Source organism: Erinaceus europaeus, chromosome 12 (genome assembly GCF_950295315.1).
Source record: "Erinaceus europaeus chromosome 12, mEriEur2.1, whole genome shotgun sequence".
Lineage (NCBI taxonomy): Eukaryota > Metazoa > Chordata > Mammalia > Eulipotyphla > Erinaceidae > Erinaceus > Erinaceus europaeus.
Genome location: NC_080173.1, coordinates 102,153,629 through 102,171,327, shown reverse-complemented (window position 1 = coordinate 102,171,327; position 17,699 = coordinate 102,153,629). Strand labels below are relative to the sequence as shown.

Sequence of the window (17,699 nt, the reverse complement as noted above, 5' to 3'; positions counted from 1 at the left end):
GGCATAAGGATCCCGGTTCCAACCCCGGCTCCCCACCTGTAGGGGAGTCGCTTCACAGGCAGTGAAGCAGGTCTGCAGGTGTCTATCTCTCTCTCCTCCTCTCTGTCTTCCCCTCCGCTCTCCATTTCTCTCTGTCCTATCCAACAACGACAACAACAATAATAACTACAACAATAAAACAACAAGGGCAACAAAAGGGAATAAATAAATAAATAAAATAAATATTAAAAAATAAATAAATAAAAAAGCGTTTGGTATGTGACTGGCATATTGCATTCATTTAGTGAATGACCATTGATAATTATTATCATAACTACTAAAATGTAATGAAACATGAGTAAACAGAAACACACAATGTATTCAATTTAAGATAGCCCTGTATATATGATTCAGATCATGTGAGAATGACGTTATGCCTCTTTCATAAATGGTATATTAACTCTTAGGATATCCTAGAGGGCTGGTCAGTGGCACAACTGGTAAAGTGTACAAAGTGTACCCGGGTTCATGCCCCTGTTCCACCTGCAGAGAGAAGGCTTTATGAGTGGTGAAGCAGTGCTGCAAGTGGCTCTCCCTCTCTGTCTCCCCTTCCCTCTCAATTTCTCTATCAAAAAGAAAAAAAAAGGCCACCAGGAACAACAGATTTGCTGTGTAGGCACTGCTGAGCCTCAATGATAACCCTGGTGACAACAAAAGGAAAGGGAGGGGAGATATCCTAAATGTAGCATTATTTAGATTGGTCAAATATTTATGATGAGTGAATTTTAAAATAAGATTTAGATTTGCATTCTTTGAGATCTCTGCAAAATAACGAGACAGCAAATGCTAGATGACCTCATTTATAGGTGGAACATAAAAAAAAAAGAAAGGAAGGGAAAACAGAGCGGCACTTGGCTAGGTATGGTGAATTACCGCAAAGCAAAGGACTTCAGGGATAGGGCATTGGGGTCCTGGTGTATGATGCACAGAGAGGACCAAAGTTGGGGGTGAGAATGTTTTGCATTCACCTGTCATGAAGAGATAAGAAATTTTACTTATGTGTCAACTGCTGTACTGTAAACAATCATCCCACCCCCTCAATAAGATGATAAAGAATTAGATTTGAATCTTTATTTTAAAAAAGATTTATTTTCGGGAGTCGGGCTGTAGCGCAGCGGGTTAAGTACAGGTGGCGCAAAGCACAAGGACCGGCATAAGGATCCCGGTTCGAACCCCGGCTCCCTACCTGCAGGGGAGTCGCTTCACAGGCAGTGAAGCAGGTCTGCAGGTGTCTGTCTTTCTCTCCTCCTCTCTGTCTTCCCCTCCTCTCTCCATTTCTCTCTGTCCTATCCAACAACGACAACAACAATAAAACAACAAGGGCAACAAAAGGGAATAAATAAAATAAATATTTTTTTAAAAAAGATTTATTTTCATGAGAGAAAGATAAGACCAGAGCATTGCTGGCATATGGTGGTGCTGTAGATTGAATTTGGGCCTCTGGGGCCTCTGGCTAGCTTTGAATCTTATCTTCATAGTTTCTTTTACTTCATATAGAGTTCATTTCATTGGCTCTTGTTATGGCACTAATACTTACTTTTTAGGGTTGCCAAGACCCAGCAACATGCTCTGGTTTGTTTTATTTTGCACATATAAAAATAATTAGTTTTCAATAATTGCTAGTTTCTGCCCTGTTAAAGCAAAAACTAGACTAAAAAAGTTAATGCTAGTACTTTAAAAACATAAATGTACATTTTAGCTCTGGGGCTGTTTTCATTTAAGTGAAATAAATAATGTCAGCATTGTTTTTAATGAAAAACTGAAGGTGTGAAAATATGTGCTGGGAACATTTTAAAGGCTTCACCAAAAGGGTGGATATACACTAATAGGAAAGAACTAGTCTAAAGAGATTGAATTCCTCATTGGATTCTGTTATTTAATGCTATCCAGTTTTGGCCTGGAGGAATAATAGAGGGAGTTTGTTTTGTGAGATAAAAAATAGTTTATTAATGTGTATAATTTTATTTTTGTTTTATTGAATCAGGATAATTTTTAAGAATCTGTTTATATGGTTAAGGCTTACATTATAAGGGTTAAGAATTAAGGCTTACATTATAAGGGTTAAGAATTTTAAAAGCCATATGAATATGGTCTTTAAAACAAAATGGTCTTCATTTAAAGCTTAAATCATTTAAAGTGCATACTTGCTTATTCTCTTTTAAGATTTTATTTATTAATGAGAAGGAAGGAAAGAGAACTGACACATCACTCTGGCATATGGGTTTTTGGGGATTGAATTCAGGACCTCGTGCCTGAGGGTCTACCACCATAGATAGCCCTGGGCCACATGATTATATATTCTTGAAATTTCAGCAGCTTGTAATGAGATTTATTTGAGAATTGGGAAACGATAATAAAGATAAACTGTAACTCACAAGAGTGAGTACCACTTAGTGGCAAATATTTATTAAACACCCACTGTGTGCCAGACAGTGTTCTAGGCACTAGTAGTGCAAGTGCAAAAACAATTGCTTACTAAATGTTTTGAAAAACCAATGTATTTAATATTCAACAAAGTCTTGACTACCTGCATGTATGTGCAAAACATTGTTCTAGGTGTTAAAAGAAGGTAGAAGGAAAATAACTTTTAGAATCCTAAAGACTTGCAATCTCAAGATGAAGATGGTTTATACAAAAACCTATTGACTAAGGCCATGGGGGACATGGGATGGAGCCATCCCAAAGGACTTTGGTGATGCAGAGAAGGGAGGGTAATTCCACCTGGGTTAGTCAGAGGAGGCTTCATTGAAGGTACTTTTTTTGTGCTAGCAGGAAATACTTCTAGTCTGGCAAGAAGGGGAAATGCTGCTTAGTTTCTGTCCAAAGGATTTTTTATTCTTTGTATCTTATCGATTTTTGCCTTGATTTTTTTAAGGCAGTACAAGAAATTACCAAGCAAAGAGAAGTTGCAGAAAACTTAATTTTGTCTCTTCTTGTTTTTCAGATGTCCACGGCGACAGTGAAAATGAATTCCTTATTTTCATCAGATTTTCTTGTATGAGACTATTCATTTCAAGCAATCTAGATACTTTTTCTTCTGTGGGACCAGCATGGCGGGATTTAAGCGAGGATATGATGGAAAGATTGCTGGGTTATATGACCTGGATAAGACCTTGGGACGAGGTCATTTTGCAGTGGTCAAACTTGCTAGGCACGTCTTTACTGGTGAAAAAGTGGCAGTAAAAGTTATTGACAAGACAAAATTGGACACTCTAGCCACTGGTCATCTTTTCCAAGAAGTAAGATGCATGAAACTAGTCCAGCATCCCAACATTGTACGCCTCTATGAGGTTATTGACACCCAGACCAAACTCTATCTTATTCTGGAACTTGGGGATGGAGGAGATATGTTTGACTACATAATGAAGCATGAAGAGGGGCTTAGTGAAGAGCTGGCCAAGAAGTACTTCGCCCAGATCGTCCATGCCATATCTTACTGCCATAAGCTGCATGTGGTACACAGAGATTTGAAGCCAGAGAATGTGGTCTTCTTTGAGAAACAAGGTCTTGTAAAATTGACAGACTTTGGTTTCAGCAACAAATTCCAGCCAGGGAAGAAGCTCACTACAAGCTGTGGATCTCTTGCATATTCCGCTCCAGAAATTCTGCTTGGTGATGAGTACGATGCCCCTGCAGTAGGTATGTAACCTTCCTCCAGTGTTGATTTGCCCAGCTACCACCTAGACTGCAGCTGGTTAAATCAGTTGTCTATATTAAAACAATGCTTAAGAAAGTCTCTAATAAATGTATCTTAATTAACAAGTTGGGTTTTACAAATGCCATATATCCCTAAAACTGGCAATTTCTTTGGCTGCAAATGTCTAAAACCTAAAAGTTCAAAAGAAAATGAGTGATCATTTAGGATACATTAGCACCTGCTCATTATAGGTTATTCTTTTAGGGCCTGAATACTTTTCTCTCTTCTTAAATCTTCCTAGTACTCTCTTTAGTTGTCTTCCTGTGAATACAAATACTCTATAACAATTTATGAGACCCATGCTGAAAAGGTACGATGTGTACTATAATGCAGCTGGAATAGTTTGGTCAGTGGTATCATTTACTGTGATGTTAAACAGTGTGCTTAATCTCTTTTTATTTAATACCTAAGGTTAAAAATAGATCAGCTAACATTCCTATATGACCTTGCTTATCTGTGTTGTTATTCCTTGCTATTTTGTTGTACAGAACAGGAAATTGACTGAGAGTGTACCTATTGTATAATGGATTCTAGAGTAATGTTAATCCTGGAATCCCGAGCTGTTTTCTCTCTTCCGTCCAACATGTTTTTATGTTCTCACACACTAATCATGAGTTTTCTGCTTGTTGTGGAAGTGATTACTGCTTCTCAGCTTGTATCTGCTTTGTCTTTGGGGGAACATTGTTTTAAAATTTATGCAGGGATTTTAATTTTCAGGATTCACTTATCTCAAGATGCATAGTCAGCTTGTTACATGTGTAATCTTGGGAAACTTTGTCTTAATGTGACATGCACATCTTATTTTTAGTCTTCACACGTGGGTCTTCTGTTTGCATTCTGATGATTAGAAGTGTAGGTTATAGAAGATTAAAGACCTCCATTGAAAAGATCTGATCTCACAGAATACTCTGCCAAGACACCATTTTCATTAAAGCCATACTCTGGCAAAGAGAGGGTTAATAAATGGTTTCTGCCACTACAAGTAACCAGGCTTCACTAATGTCTTTTGTTAGAATATTTGAACCAGAGATTTTTGATTAGTGGAGCAGCTGTAATCAGAAATGAAGCCAAGGATTTAGGGGAGAGGAAACAGAAGTATCTGACTGTGAAAAAGATGTTTAACCTCAGTGTAACAGAAATGCAAATTCAAACTACAAGAACTGTTTTATATTCCTGATATTGGGAACAACTAATTTCAGAGACAAAATAAGTGTAGATGAGACCATGTAGCACCAGGAATTCATGATTGGAGACAGTTTTTCAAGATCTCATAAAGTTGAAGACATATACATTGTGAGTTTCAGCAACTTATACCTACTTCACCCCTAGAAAAACTCACTTGTGTACCCAAGGTCTTCAGAGGATGGTTTTAGCAGCACTACTGAATCTGCATTCACAGGGAAATAATCTGTTCAGTGGTTTAAGACAACTGTATACATTGGTGATGATGTACTTGAGCTTGATTTAAGTTCACAAATGTGATGCTTAAGAAAAAATGGTGAAGAATGCACATAGTATTAGCATACGAAGTAATAGTGCATGTTACTGAGGTGTGCAAGTACAAGTAGTAAAGTGTGAAAAATACTTCAAATTAAGATAGTTACTTCTGGGTGGTAAGTATGCCTTGAGGGTTTCAAACTATGTTTCTGGTATTTATTTCCTGAATTGCAAACACTGTGGGTGTTTGTGTAGTGTTCTCTCCCAGCCCCCATATCTTAAACATTAAAACTTACAAAAAATGTAAATGCAAAAAAAAGTTGGAAGGGTGGGGGAGGGGTAGGTAGCATAATGGTTATGCAAAGAGACTTGTTATGCCTGCTGCTACACAGTCCCAGATTCAGTCCCCTACACTACCATATGCCAGAGCTGAGCAGTGCTCTGCTAATACACATATATATATGAAACTTGGAATAACACTCATTAGGCTAATATAGGGTTATGTTGTATTAGTAAAGTAGGATTGAGTGAAGCTTATGCTTGCCTTTATTTGTATTTGTTTCAGTCAAGTTTGTGTGATTTTTGTGATGGAAATAAATGTAGAATTGTTTTTAAAAACAAATGGACAATTATCTTTATGTTAGTGAAGTATAAGTTTATTATGCTAAAATTAATAGGGATAATCTAAAGTCTATCATTTTAAGTTACTAGACTTTGCTAATTAAAACAACTTTGATTTTATATGTAAATGCTTTAGAGCACACTCAAATTAAGACATAGTTCAGGAATCCTTATTATTATTTTCCAAGAATCAGGTTTTGATCTTGCTTATCAACTGTACTTTTTGTTTGTTTTTATTCTTTCCTAGGACCTCTGAGTTTACTTTTCTTTTTTCTTTTGTTGTTGTCTTGAATTGAAACTGTTTCCTTCATGCCTTGAAATTTGTGGTGACATTTGTGGGGTGGAAGGACTGATTGTCTCTCTTCAGTCCTGTGTGTGTGTGTGTGTGTGTGTGTGTAGGGGTCACTTGGAGGACTGTCTTTCTTCAGTCCTGTGGGGGGGGTGCACTGGGAGGACTGTCTCACTTTAGTTCTATGTGTGGGGGAGGAAGTGTTTGGGAGGACTGTCTTCAGTCCTGTGGGGGGGCACTGTAGTCTTCATTATGCTATTTCACTGCTTCTGTACTGGCTTGTTCCTTCTTTTTATGAGAGAGATAAAGAAAGCACAACACTAGAGCTTTGCCTGGTGTGTGGTACTCCCAGGTGTTGCTTGGTTTCAAATCCAAGGCACACATCCTACCAGATGAGCTATTTTCTGACCCTGCTACACCCACCTGCAAAGCAGAAGCTTCACAAGCAGTGAAGCGGAGCTACAGGTCCCTCTCTCTCTCTCTCTCTCTCTCTCTCAACCTCTCTGTCCCCTCCTTTGATTGCTAAAGTTTATCTTAGCTGTTTTGCCTCTTTTTCAGACAGAGAAATTGAGAGAGGAGGGGGTGGAGAAGGAGAGAGACAGAGAGACCCCTGTAGCCCTGCTTCACCAATTATAAAGCCTTTCTCCTACAGGTGGGGACCAGCAGCTTGAACCCGTCCTTGTGCATAGTAAGTAACATATGCACTTAACCAGGCGCACTACCTCCTGCCCTCTGTTTTGTTCCTTGCTTAATATAATTTTTTAAAATTTAAAATGGGTAGATTTATTTTCCCTCCTAATTATTTAGATTTTTAACTTTTAATTTTAGTACATTGCAGTCACTAAATATGTTTGATTGGTTTCTGCTTTGGAAAATATTTTTAGATATTCTGTGTAGCTAAATATATAGTAATTTTTGGTGAATATTTACTGTATGATTAAAATGTTTCTATTTTTGGTACATGAAAGTTTTTATACTTGGAGATGGGCTGTGGTTTAAGCCCACGGTTCAAGCCCCTGCTCCCCAGCTGCAAGGAGGAAGCTTCACAAGTGGTGAAGCAGAGCTGCAGGTCTCTCTCTCTCTCTCTCTCTGTGTCTCTCTCAACCTCTGTGTCTCCTCCTTCCTTCTCCATTTCTTTTCTCTATATAGTAATAAATAAACATTTATACTTAATTTTGTTAATTATATACTTGATTCCTTTGTGTCACTATTCTTTCATCATATATATTTTTTGAAGAGAGTTATGGTAAAAATGTTAAGTCAGCATTTGCTTTATGTGCATTATTTTCAAACTGTATTAGTCATGTCAACATTTATAATTTGTTTACCTTTTGAGCCATGCCTTTCATTAGTGTAAAGCTGCACTGAGCACTTGATGCTTGTCACAAAGTTCTATTTTATTACTTTGCTTCATCTGTCTTATGCTCATCAGATCTGTATGTTTAAACAACCACATGTAGCTGTATTTTGTGACTTAATTGCCACTGCCTGCCCCACCCCCACTGTGACTCTTAATGCCTGTTTTTTATATTGAATTGTGATGCCTGTTACTGATTGATACTTTGGTGCTTTCTTGGCTGAACTATTATCCTAATTACTGAGAAGCTATCATGTTCTTCTTTCTGGCTCCTAAACTTTGATCCTGATGGGGATCTGGTGGGGGTCTTAAGCTAAGGAGCAGTTTGGTCAACTCGCCCCTGAGGCCAAAGGCCTAAAGCTGCATCTGTGACAAGCACTGCTGCCCCTCAGGCCAAGGAATTTCTGAGGTGGACATAATGAAGACCTGTCAGTAGCCAGAGGACTCCATGACTGTACCACAGTGGGCTTGCATCAACTGTCCTAATCTGTGTCCCCTGCAAGATGCAAGGCCCATGTTCTGTGGAATGAAGATTGATAATAAACATTCTGCTGCATTTTGGTTAAGGACACACAGGCTTAATACATCCCACTGAGAATGTGAGTGTCCATCTCCAGACCCCTTGATTCAAGCGGCAGGACTCCCTGAAGCTTTCTCTCTCAACTTTGAGATGCAAACAGGGTTCAGGGTCCTGGCCTTTGGTCTCTCTGATATCTAGTCTCAATATTCTGATACCTAACTCAGGACAAATGAATATTTGCATTTAGTTTTTATTCCATTCAAACTAGAAATAGAGGAGAACTTTCTGAAATTGATAAGGAAGACCTATAACAACTTTACAATTAGCATCATTCCATCATATTTAATGCTTAGTGAGTTGTATGGTGAAAGCCTGAATACATTCTCCCTACGTTCAGAAATAAGTGAAGGGTTTTTCTTTTTTCCCCACATAATACTAAAATGCACAGATGGGAAAAGCAAGAATAAAGCTACTTCAGTAACAGAGGATATAACTGCCTACTTCAAAAATCTCAGGATTTCTACAGAACAGTTCCTAGAATCAATAAATTAAGCGGGGTCATGAATATAAGGTCAACACAAACAAGTTACTTTTCTATAACTCAGAATCAATGTGTAGAGACCAGAATTAAAAACACAGTAATCTATAATTTTGCCAAAGAAAATACATACTCATCTAACAAAAGAATTTCACAAAAATAATCTATGCTGGAAAATATAAAAATAAGATTCAAGGCATAATAGTGCCAGTGCTTGTTCGTGAATTGGAGAATATGGTGCAGATGTCAGTTTTCCCTTAGTTTACCTGTAGGTTCCTACAGGTCTTATAGGGAGTTTATAGACTGGACTCTGAGTAAACTCAGGACTGTGCTATTGACAGTATCTGGCTGTCAATCTGACAGTGTCTGCTTCTGACATTGTACCGTATGTTGCCACTGGGGAGAACTGGGTGAAAACCTCTTTGGGTGACTGGGGAGACTACTGTGTGGATCTATTTCAAAAATTTCAGAGCATTTATTTTAATAAAACATGAATCCTGAAAGGCAAATAATCCCCCAAAGTAAACATTCCTGAGATGGTCTGTAGCAGCTTATTCTGAGCAGTGGTGCCTGAACAAAGGCCATCATCACAGAAGCACACTGCTTTCCCAGTGTTCATGTGCATGCTAACAATAGCCAGTAGTGTGCTGCTTTTAAAACATTAAAATAATATTCATTTAAATAATAAAATTATTTTGAAATCAGGACAAGATTCATCTGTATCAGCTGAGTTCAAAACATCTAGCCTTTGCCACATTAAGATTATGTATTTGGCCAGTGCTGTACCCAGAGGAGCGCACATGTTCCCACTTACAACGAGCCCTGATACAGATCAAGCCCTGATCCCCACTTACAGGAGGGAGCTTCATGAGTGGTGAAGCAGGACTGTAGGTGTGTCTCTGTCTCCCCTTTCCTCTCAGTTTCTCTGTCCTATCAAATAAAAGAAAGAAGAAAAAGCCTACCAGAAGCAGTGGATTCCTCCAGTAGGCACCTAGCCCCAGGGAAAACCCTGGTGGCAGACAACAACAACAAAGCCATATGTCTATTTTAAGCAGTTGGGGGTCCATTTGGGGATTCATTAACACCTACAAATCTAAGAAAGGCTATGTCTTAGAATTGAGTCTTTAATCATTTTTATTCCTTTTACTTTATTTTTTAACCTAAGTTACTGATGGGGAAGAACATGTTAAAATCCAGTGTGAACTTGTAATGACTACCTTGTCTGTGTGAGGAAATTGCTTTGAAGAAAAAAAAAACTGCTCTTTGGGCAGGGGTAGATAACATAATGGTTATGCAAAAAGACTGTCATCCCTGAGGCTCCAAAGTCGCAGCTTTAATCCCTGCACCACCAAAAGCCAGAGCTGATTATTGCTCTGGCATAAAAAAAGAGAATATAGTTGCTTTGTCTGATGGAAAAGTAGATTAGTATAACAAAATTGAGACTTTATTGGCTATTGTATACTATATTACTATAGAAATGTGTAGTGTTTGGAAATTGAGTATATTCCAACCAAGAGTTTGGGTTAAAGTAGAAGCCATGTTTAATATACTTAATGCAGTTTCTTCTTGCTGTATTCTAATCCTGTGATAAAATAATTCAACACACTCACTTGAACTAAAGAATTTTAGATAGTTTAGGGATTGGATTGGGTGTCTACCATCAGAACTGTGGTTGTAGCATTGTGCATAATAATGTGTCAAACTGTTTTAAATATTTTTCTCTGCAAATTCTTAAAAGAATTAACTCCTTATGCGTATATTATACTTCAAGTCATGATACCTTTGTGACAGAACTTTGACATAGTAAAAAAGAATGTAAAACAAAATTTTTTTGCTTTATATAAATTTACCACTAGTTTTCTATGATGAATTGTTAACTGACTTTGAGATATACTCCCCCAAAGCTATTTATGTACTTGCTTTTATAATCTTTCCCCAAGTTGCACCAAATCTGTGTATATCGTTTCATTTTTCTCAGAGTTGTCATTTATTAGAGATACATTCTTTAGTAATATTTCTTTTTTTTTTTTGGACTTGCATCTTTTCTTTCTAGAGTAAGAACCTGCTTACATTTTACCTTTATCTTTTTTTTTTTAAATATTTTATTTTTTATTAGTGAGAGGTATAGGAGGAGAGAGAGAAAGAACCAGACATCACTCAGGTACGTGTGCTGCCAGGGATTGAACTCAGGACATCATGCTTGAGAGTCCAACACTTTATCTACTGCGCCACCTCCCGAACCACTACATTTCTCATTCTTAACAGTTTCCCTTTTGGACAGATGGGCTCTGAGGGCTTGTGGACTGAAAGACCTAAAGTTTGTGTCACAGTTTTAGAAGCCAGGAAGGTTGGAAATTATGCAATTTAGGGTGATTTGTTTCTGTTCTGCAGGAAGTTTAATCTGCTTTAAATTAGCACCTCAGTTCACCTTTAAAAAGTAAACATAAAATTTGTCTGCAAAATTGTGCTCCACATGGGCTCCATTTCATATGGAGACACAGGCACAGGCACACCTGCCACATGTAATTGTCAAGAGCTGGAAAGCACACACATAGAAGTGGAGCACACAGCTTCCACACACCACTGCTGTGAGCTGCAGGGGCACATGCTCCAAGCATAGTTTTTACAAGGCTCTAAGAAGTGACATCATCAACTGTCATATAAAACGAAAAGAAAATAGAAGCCGGTGTCCATCCCTAAACTTGTTGAATTCTCATGTGTTCATCAGAATGTCAGTTATTTCAGAAATCACAGCCATTGGTGCAGCGGTGGGTGCAGTATGGAACTCTACCCCTGTAATCTTATAAATGATTATTAAATCACCAACAAGCCTTTTGATTTGGCGTAAACCTTCTGTGAATAAAAGCATTGTTTAGAACTCCCTTCTTTATAACCATTCTACTTTCTATGTAAGTAGAAAGCAGGGGAGCATGTGGCAAGGATTCTATGATTTGAGTTAAAACAAACTACTTTTGAATTGTTGAATATTTGTATTAAAGATTCTTGAGCATGAAATGATGGTGGCAGTGTATCTAGATAGCTTTTTCTGACTACTGTTGATTTTTTAATGAGAGCCCTAAAAACATATATATTTTTTGCTATTAGTTTCATAAAGCTAAGATAAAAATGATATAATTTACCGTAATGGTGGTACGGAGGGGCTTGAGTGATGGTGCATCTGCTTGAGCATACACATTACCATGTACAAGGACCTGGGTTCAAGTCCCAGGTCCCCACCTGCAGGGGGAAAACTTCACGAGCAGTGAAGCAGGTCTGTATGTGTCTCTCTTTCTTCCCTGCTTCATTTCTTTCTGTTCTATTAAAAAAAAAAAAAAAAGAAAGAAAGATGACTACAAGAAGCTGTGGATTCATAATGCAGGTACTAAGCTCCAGTGATAATCCTAGAGGCAATTAAAAATAAGTATGCATAGATAATTTAAACTGAAGCTTCCTAAGTCAACACCCCTGAGTTCCACCCAGAGGAGATTCAAAACACTTGCCAGTGCTCTGCCCCATGAGTCTGGCTCAAATAGCTGTGAGGGGTCTCCATAGGTTTCCTCAGGGCACTGCTGTGTGTCCTGCTTTGCCTGCCTCCTCGTTTAACTCGTGAACCCAGAGAAGCAAATATCATCAGTAAAGAAAGACTCCAGAACTTGAATCTTAATGTAACAAAGAATAAGGGTTTGGGGAGAATTCTTCCAAACAGCTTCCATTTCAAATAGTAAATGACAAAATATATTTCCTTCTTTGCTGATGTTGATGATTATGCTTAAATTCCTCCCCTCCGGCTCACGCCATTTTGAACACACACTGTCTTCATTTAGAGATATGTGAAAAAGTAAATCACGGAAGTTGGGGATATTTTCCAAGGCTGCCCCAGTGCCTAGAACTTTTAGTCAAACATCCCTCCTGGACCCGTGTTCCTGCCTCTTCTCTAAGGGACCCAAACTGTCCTGTCTCCCTGTGCTCCCCTGCCCTCCTGGAGCTTTTGCTTAGGGTGTTGTCTCTTACGGAAGTCAGGAGTTTGCCTCTCTACCTTAATGAGACTTCTTCATCTGGAAGAAGCCTTGCCATTTTCTGAGGTTTCTTACTACTATTAGTAGGAAAGGGCTTTGTTTCTGTTTCACTGGGACTTCGCACATTCACAGTCTCACTGTCTGAGCTAGAGACACCCCAGCACCGAGCTTCCCCCCAACTCATGGTGTTCTCATATGGTGCCAAGCCTGAACCCAAGCACTTTACATGGCAAAGCTGCCAAGTGAAGCAGCCTACCTGGAGGCTCAGTGTTGGCCTGCTCTCCTGAATCCTGGGGAGGGCAGAAGCTGTACAGCTCCAGTAACGATAGTGTGTCAGTTCTGAGTAATCAGAGGTCACCACCACTCAGGTGTTCAAACTCAAACATGAGATTCTCAGAAAAAAGATGGAGGCCTTTTAGACACAGACTTCCTTTCCTTTCTTCCCTGCTGCCACATTTCTCAAATACAGAAAGCTGCAGGTGAGAAGGATGGGAGGTTGGGTACAGTGGTGAGTTTGCAAATATGGGTGGATCTTGAGGTGAATATGCTAAGTGAGATATTGGGAAGTGAAAGACAATTACAAGACAGTTTCACTCATGAGTAACCAAAGCAAACTGGTGAAGCGCAACAGAAGCAGCTCGCAGAAGCTGCAAAAGATGGTGGTTACTGGGGGAAAGTGGAAGGGGGGCCATTTTGATAGCATGATGATCCTAGAGCCTTGGTATGGTGAGCATGGTGAGGCTTGGTCTGTGTAGAAGGATGAAACTGTTTGAAGACCTCTGAGGAGGAGGAATCATGAGGGGGAGCCTCTTTGGAGCCACAGATATGGTGGCAGTTTCAGCTAATATCTGCTACGAGCACTAGGTCACGAAAGATGCAGAATGTTGAACACCACTTGATCACATATGGTGCTAGGGACTGAACCTGGAGCCTCAGAGACAAAGCACAGTCTACTTCTGGCTCCTTTGAGATTGGAAGTCTGAGCCTCCCATCCTCTGCTCAGAACCTTAGTACCAAAGCCAAACCTTCCCCGTGGCTGAGTCTCTTAAAGGTCTCCCCAGTTTGCCCCTGGAAAGTGTATCTTTCTTCCCTCCAGTGTCTCCCCTGTTGCTAGCCCAGCCCCGGCCCTGCCCTGAAGCCTTCTGGTCAGTCAGAGGCCACACCCTGTTCTGTCTGAGAATCTTGCTCTCTCACCCTGCTGCCGAGATCCCTCGAGCCCACAAGAACAGCTTCTCCAGGTCTGCAGGACCCAGAGCTGCCTGTTCCCAACCCCCTTGACTAGCCCTGTTCCTCTGTAGTAGCCGCACCTTCAGTGCTGTGGAAGGGAGCACCTGGGATGTGTGTGGGTCACCGAGGTGCCGTGGGGTGGCAGCTGCAGCCCCTCGGGCATTCCAAGGTCACGGCCTCTTTTCCCTGTGGGGTGCTTTCTCTGGAGTGCTGGCTACTGTGGGAAACTGGGCGGAAGGCAGGCCAGGCCAGGGCCTTGGCTCCCATGTTCTCTCATAGTCTCCAGCAGTGCATTTGGGGGATAGGTTAACTTCCACTTGGAGGATTTTTCTTTGCATGTCTTATAATAGTACATAAAAATAAGGGGAGGCTTGGTATTTATGTGATAAGCCTGATTAGTTTCTTGGGCCTTCAGGAAAGTAACTACTTCAGTAAGTACTTGTTTTTTTTTTGCCTCCAGACTTATCACTGGGGCTCAGTGCTGGCACTACAGATCCACTGCTCCTGGTGGCCATTCCCTCCCCCACCTTTTTTTCTTTCTATTTAATTTGATAGGACAGAGAGAAATTGAAAGGATAGCGGGAGATAGGGAGAAGACACTTGCAGACCTGCTTCACCTTTCATGAAGCTTCCCCCCTGCAGTGGGGAGTGGGGTTCAGACCCAGTCCCCTACACATGGTAATAGTGTGCTCGACCAGCACTAATAGTGCACCATGACTCGGCCCCGGTAACTTTATTTATGTATCTATTTGCCACCAGGGTTATTTCTGGGGCTTGGTGCTGGTACTACAAATCCACCACTCCTGGCAGCTGCTTTTTCCTTTTTAAGTTTTACTGATAGGACAGAGAAATTGAGAGGGAAGAGGGAAAAAGAAGAGGAGCTGGGCAGTAGCACACACAGTATGAAGCGCAAGGACCCATGCAAGGATCCTGGTTCGAGCCCCTGGCTGCTCCCCCACTGCAGGGGGGTCACTGCTCAAGCGGTGAAGCAGGTCTGCAGGTGTCTCTCTTTTCTTCTCTCTGTCTTCCCCTCCCTCTCAGTTTCTCTCTGACCTAGCCAATAAAAAAATAAAATAATAAAATAAATTGCCTCCAGGAGCAGTGTATTCATATTGCTGGTCCAAGCCTCAGCAATAACCCCGGAGGAAGAGAGAGGAGAGAGGAGAGAGGAGAGAAGGAGAAAGATAGGCATCTGTAGATTTGCTCCACCGCTTCTGAAGCATCTCCCCTGCAGGTGGGGAGTGGGGACTCAGACCCTTGTACAGAAAGTAACTGCTAATACTGATGCACATGTTGAAGCTGAATCTACCTTTAGTCATTGTAGGTTGTAGCAGAGGAATTGAAAATACTAAATCTGGGGAGGAATTTTTAAAGCTTTTCCTCTTTCCTGGGGAGAAGTGCAAAACTGTTATGTTTTACAAAACTAAAAATCAGTAGCTAGAACAAACTTTAACACACCAAATCTAGAAATCCCGTCAGTCACTATGAATATGCGTTTCTGGGAAGAATCAGAACTCTGAATGTCCAAGTGAATCATAATAGTATTTTCCTAAGAATAATTTTTAAACAGCCGTTGAGTATGTGTTTATGTGCAGCATGCTGTGGTCAGTCTCTTGTGCTTCCTCTGAAGTGGATCGGGGTGACTTTTTACTGAGTAGTGGGCCTTGCTTTCTGGGGAAAGGGACCTTGCGTGTGCAGTGCTGGAGTCAGGACGGCTGGCTGGCCAGTGCAGACGAAGAGTGATAGACTTCTGTCAGGTCCCTGCAACTTAATGTGGACTTGGTTAGAAGGATGGAGTGCGGAGTAAGAGACATCAGGATGGTGTAGACCAGGGCAACTTAGTGTGAATAGCAGAGACTCTTCTGTGGGACTGGAGCTTGGTTACAGCTGTTGTTCCACACACACACACACACACACACACACACACACACACACACACACACACACTCCCATCTTTTCATCTCCTCTCCACTTTCATGCCCATCAATCTGTGTAGGTTACTTTGTCTTGGGAAAATTTTGTTGTTTTTTTATTTTTAACTAATTTTTAGTGGTTAGCCTTGTATATGTTACATCCAGAATAGTACAAAGCAGCGCTTAGTTTAATATTAAAAATTTTTAATTCAGACTTATTTTATGCCCTGGAACCTACAGAAAACACCACAAAACTTTAATATTTGTTGTTACTGGTAATTTAATATTATTTACACAATTTTCAGGTCCCTGTGGTACACTTTCTGTGTTGGTACACCAATGTTCTGTGCCCCAGCCTCCATAGCCACCATTGCTGTCGCAGAGAGGCCGTTTGGCTACTTTTTTAATCTTTGCAAGATTGTATGCTATAATTATTTACATTCCCCATGTGAGTAAATACATCTGGTAGGTGTCTTTCACCTCTTACTTCACTAAGCACGATCACTCTTTAACTCTTAATGGATACTTTCTGGTGAGTAGAAAACAAGGCTTGTGGGATAAGACCTTCTTTGTAGATACAATGATGATGCCTGAGATGCAGCCAGGCCCTGAATAGGCCTGGTTTCTAGGATTAAAAATAACAGGGGATGTAGATGGCTAAAAACAAAAAAGCCTGGTTGGTGAGATGCAGAAGACTTATGCCCTGAGTGCTTTTCCTTTTGGAATTGAGTGGGCTGAGGCCAAGCCTTCTGGCTGCAGATGGCCCCCCTGCCCCTTGCTCAATAGTGAGGCCCTGGACAGAGGGAATGCGTATGTCTCCTGAGTCTCATCCCTGTCTCCTGGCCCCCACTCATCCTTTAAGCTGCATTTAAATAAATAAATAAATAAATACCACAGAAATTAAATAAAATTTTCCATTCTTCTAAACTTTGCAGAGTTTAATTGTGAACACCTTTATGATTTCTTCTGATCTTTTTGCTCACATCATAATTCTTTTTTTATTTTTATTATTTATTCATTTATTGTTATTTTTATTGCCAATAGGGTTATCACTGGGGCTCCGGTGTCAGCACTAGGAACCCACCACTCCTGGTGGCCATTTTTCCCCTTTTATGACAAGACAGAGAGAAATTAAGAGGGGAGATAGAGAGGGAGAGAGAAAGGTAGATACTTGCAGACCTGCTTCACCCTGCAGGTGGCAAGTGGGGGCTTAAACCCAGGTTCCTGCACATGTATGCTTAACCTGCTGTGCCACCACCCGGCCCCTCACATCATAAATTTCTCTTCATCGTCTATATGTATGTTTAGTGAGTCTTAGACTCTTGTGAGTTTTGTGAAAACTTGGTCCCCGACTTCAAAGAGATGTAGAAATACAGTTTCAGAGGCATCTTATGGCTCATTATGAAGTAGTAGTTGGTGTTTTTTTTTTTTAATTTGTAAGCGTATGGGACAGAGTGAAAACTGACTCAGTTATTTGACAGGAAGGATGAGCACTAATGAGCACTAACAGTGTAGGCTAAGCTCTGGAGTAAAGTAAAGGTGTGGAACACTGAGCTTATCTTTGTTCTCTTCTTGAGCCTTACTCACTGTAGCTTTGGTGTCTCCTCTCATTTTCTTTATTTTATTTTAAATGTCCTAACTCAGATTTGAGAAGATTATAGTGGGAAATTGGAGGTAAGGTAACAAGGGTTGTCCCCAAAAGGAACTTGTGTATATTGGAGATACAGTGTGTGTGTGTATGTGTGTGTGTATATATATATTACAGTCACAATAGACTTAATTTGTAGATATTGTGTTTGATGTGATTTTTTAAAACCCACTTTTAGTTAACATAATTCACATGTAACAACTCTTCAGTAACAGTTTTAAGTCCTTGTTATAGTCTGGTGAGACCTGAGATTGGACTCCAGGAGATGGCAGGGACACCCCTCAGATGCTATAATCCCTTCTTCAGGATGGGATTCTCAGTTCTGTGCTCAGTGCTAACTAGTTTCTAGACAGCTGAAAGTAGCTGAGTAAGTTCTTAACGTGTGAATTTAACTGGT

At 40.2% G+C, this 17,699-nt stretch overlaps 1 protein-coding gene across 2 annotated transcripts in view; it reads left to right on the top strand.

The window, feature by feature from the left end:
* Positions 1–17,699, top strand: part of SNRK (SNF related kinase) — a 62,195-nt gene that overhangs the window by 15,168 nt on the left and 29,328 nt on the right. For both annotated transcript variants that reach the window (XM_060204881.1, XM_060204880.1), the window contains exon 2: positions 2,984–3,678. In XM_060204881.1, coding sequence (XP_060060864.1) covers positions 3,090–3,678 — 589 coding nt within the window. In that variant the 5' untranslated portion in view covers positions 2,984–3,089. The remainder of the gene's footprint in view (positions 1–2,983; positions 3,679–17,699) is intronic.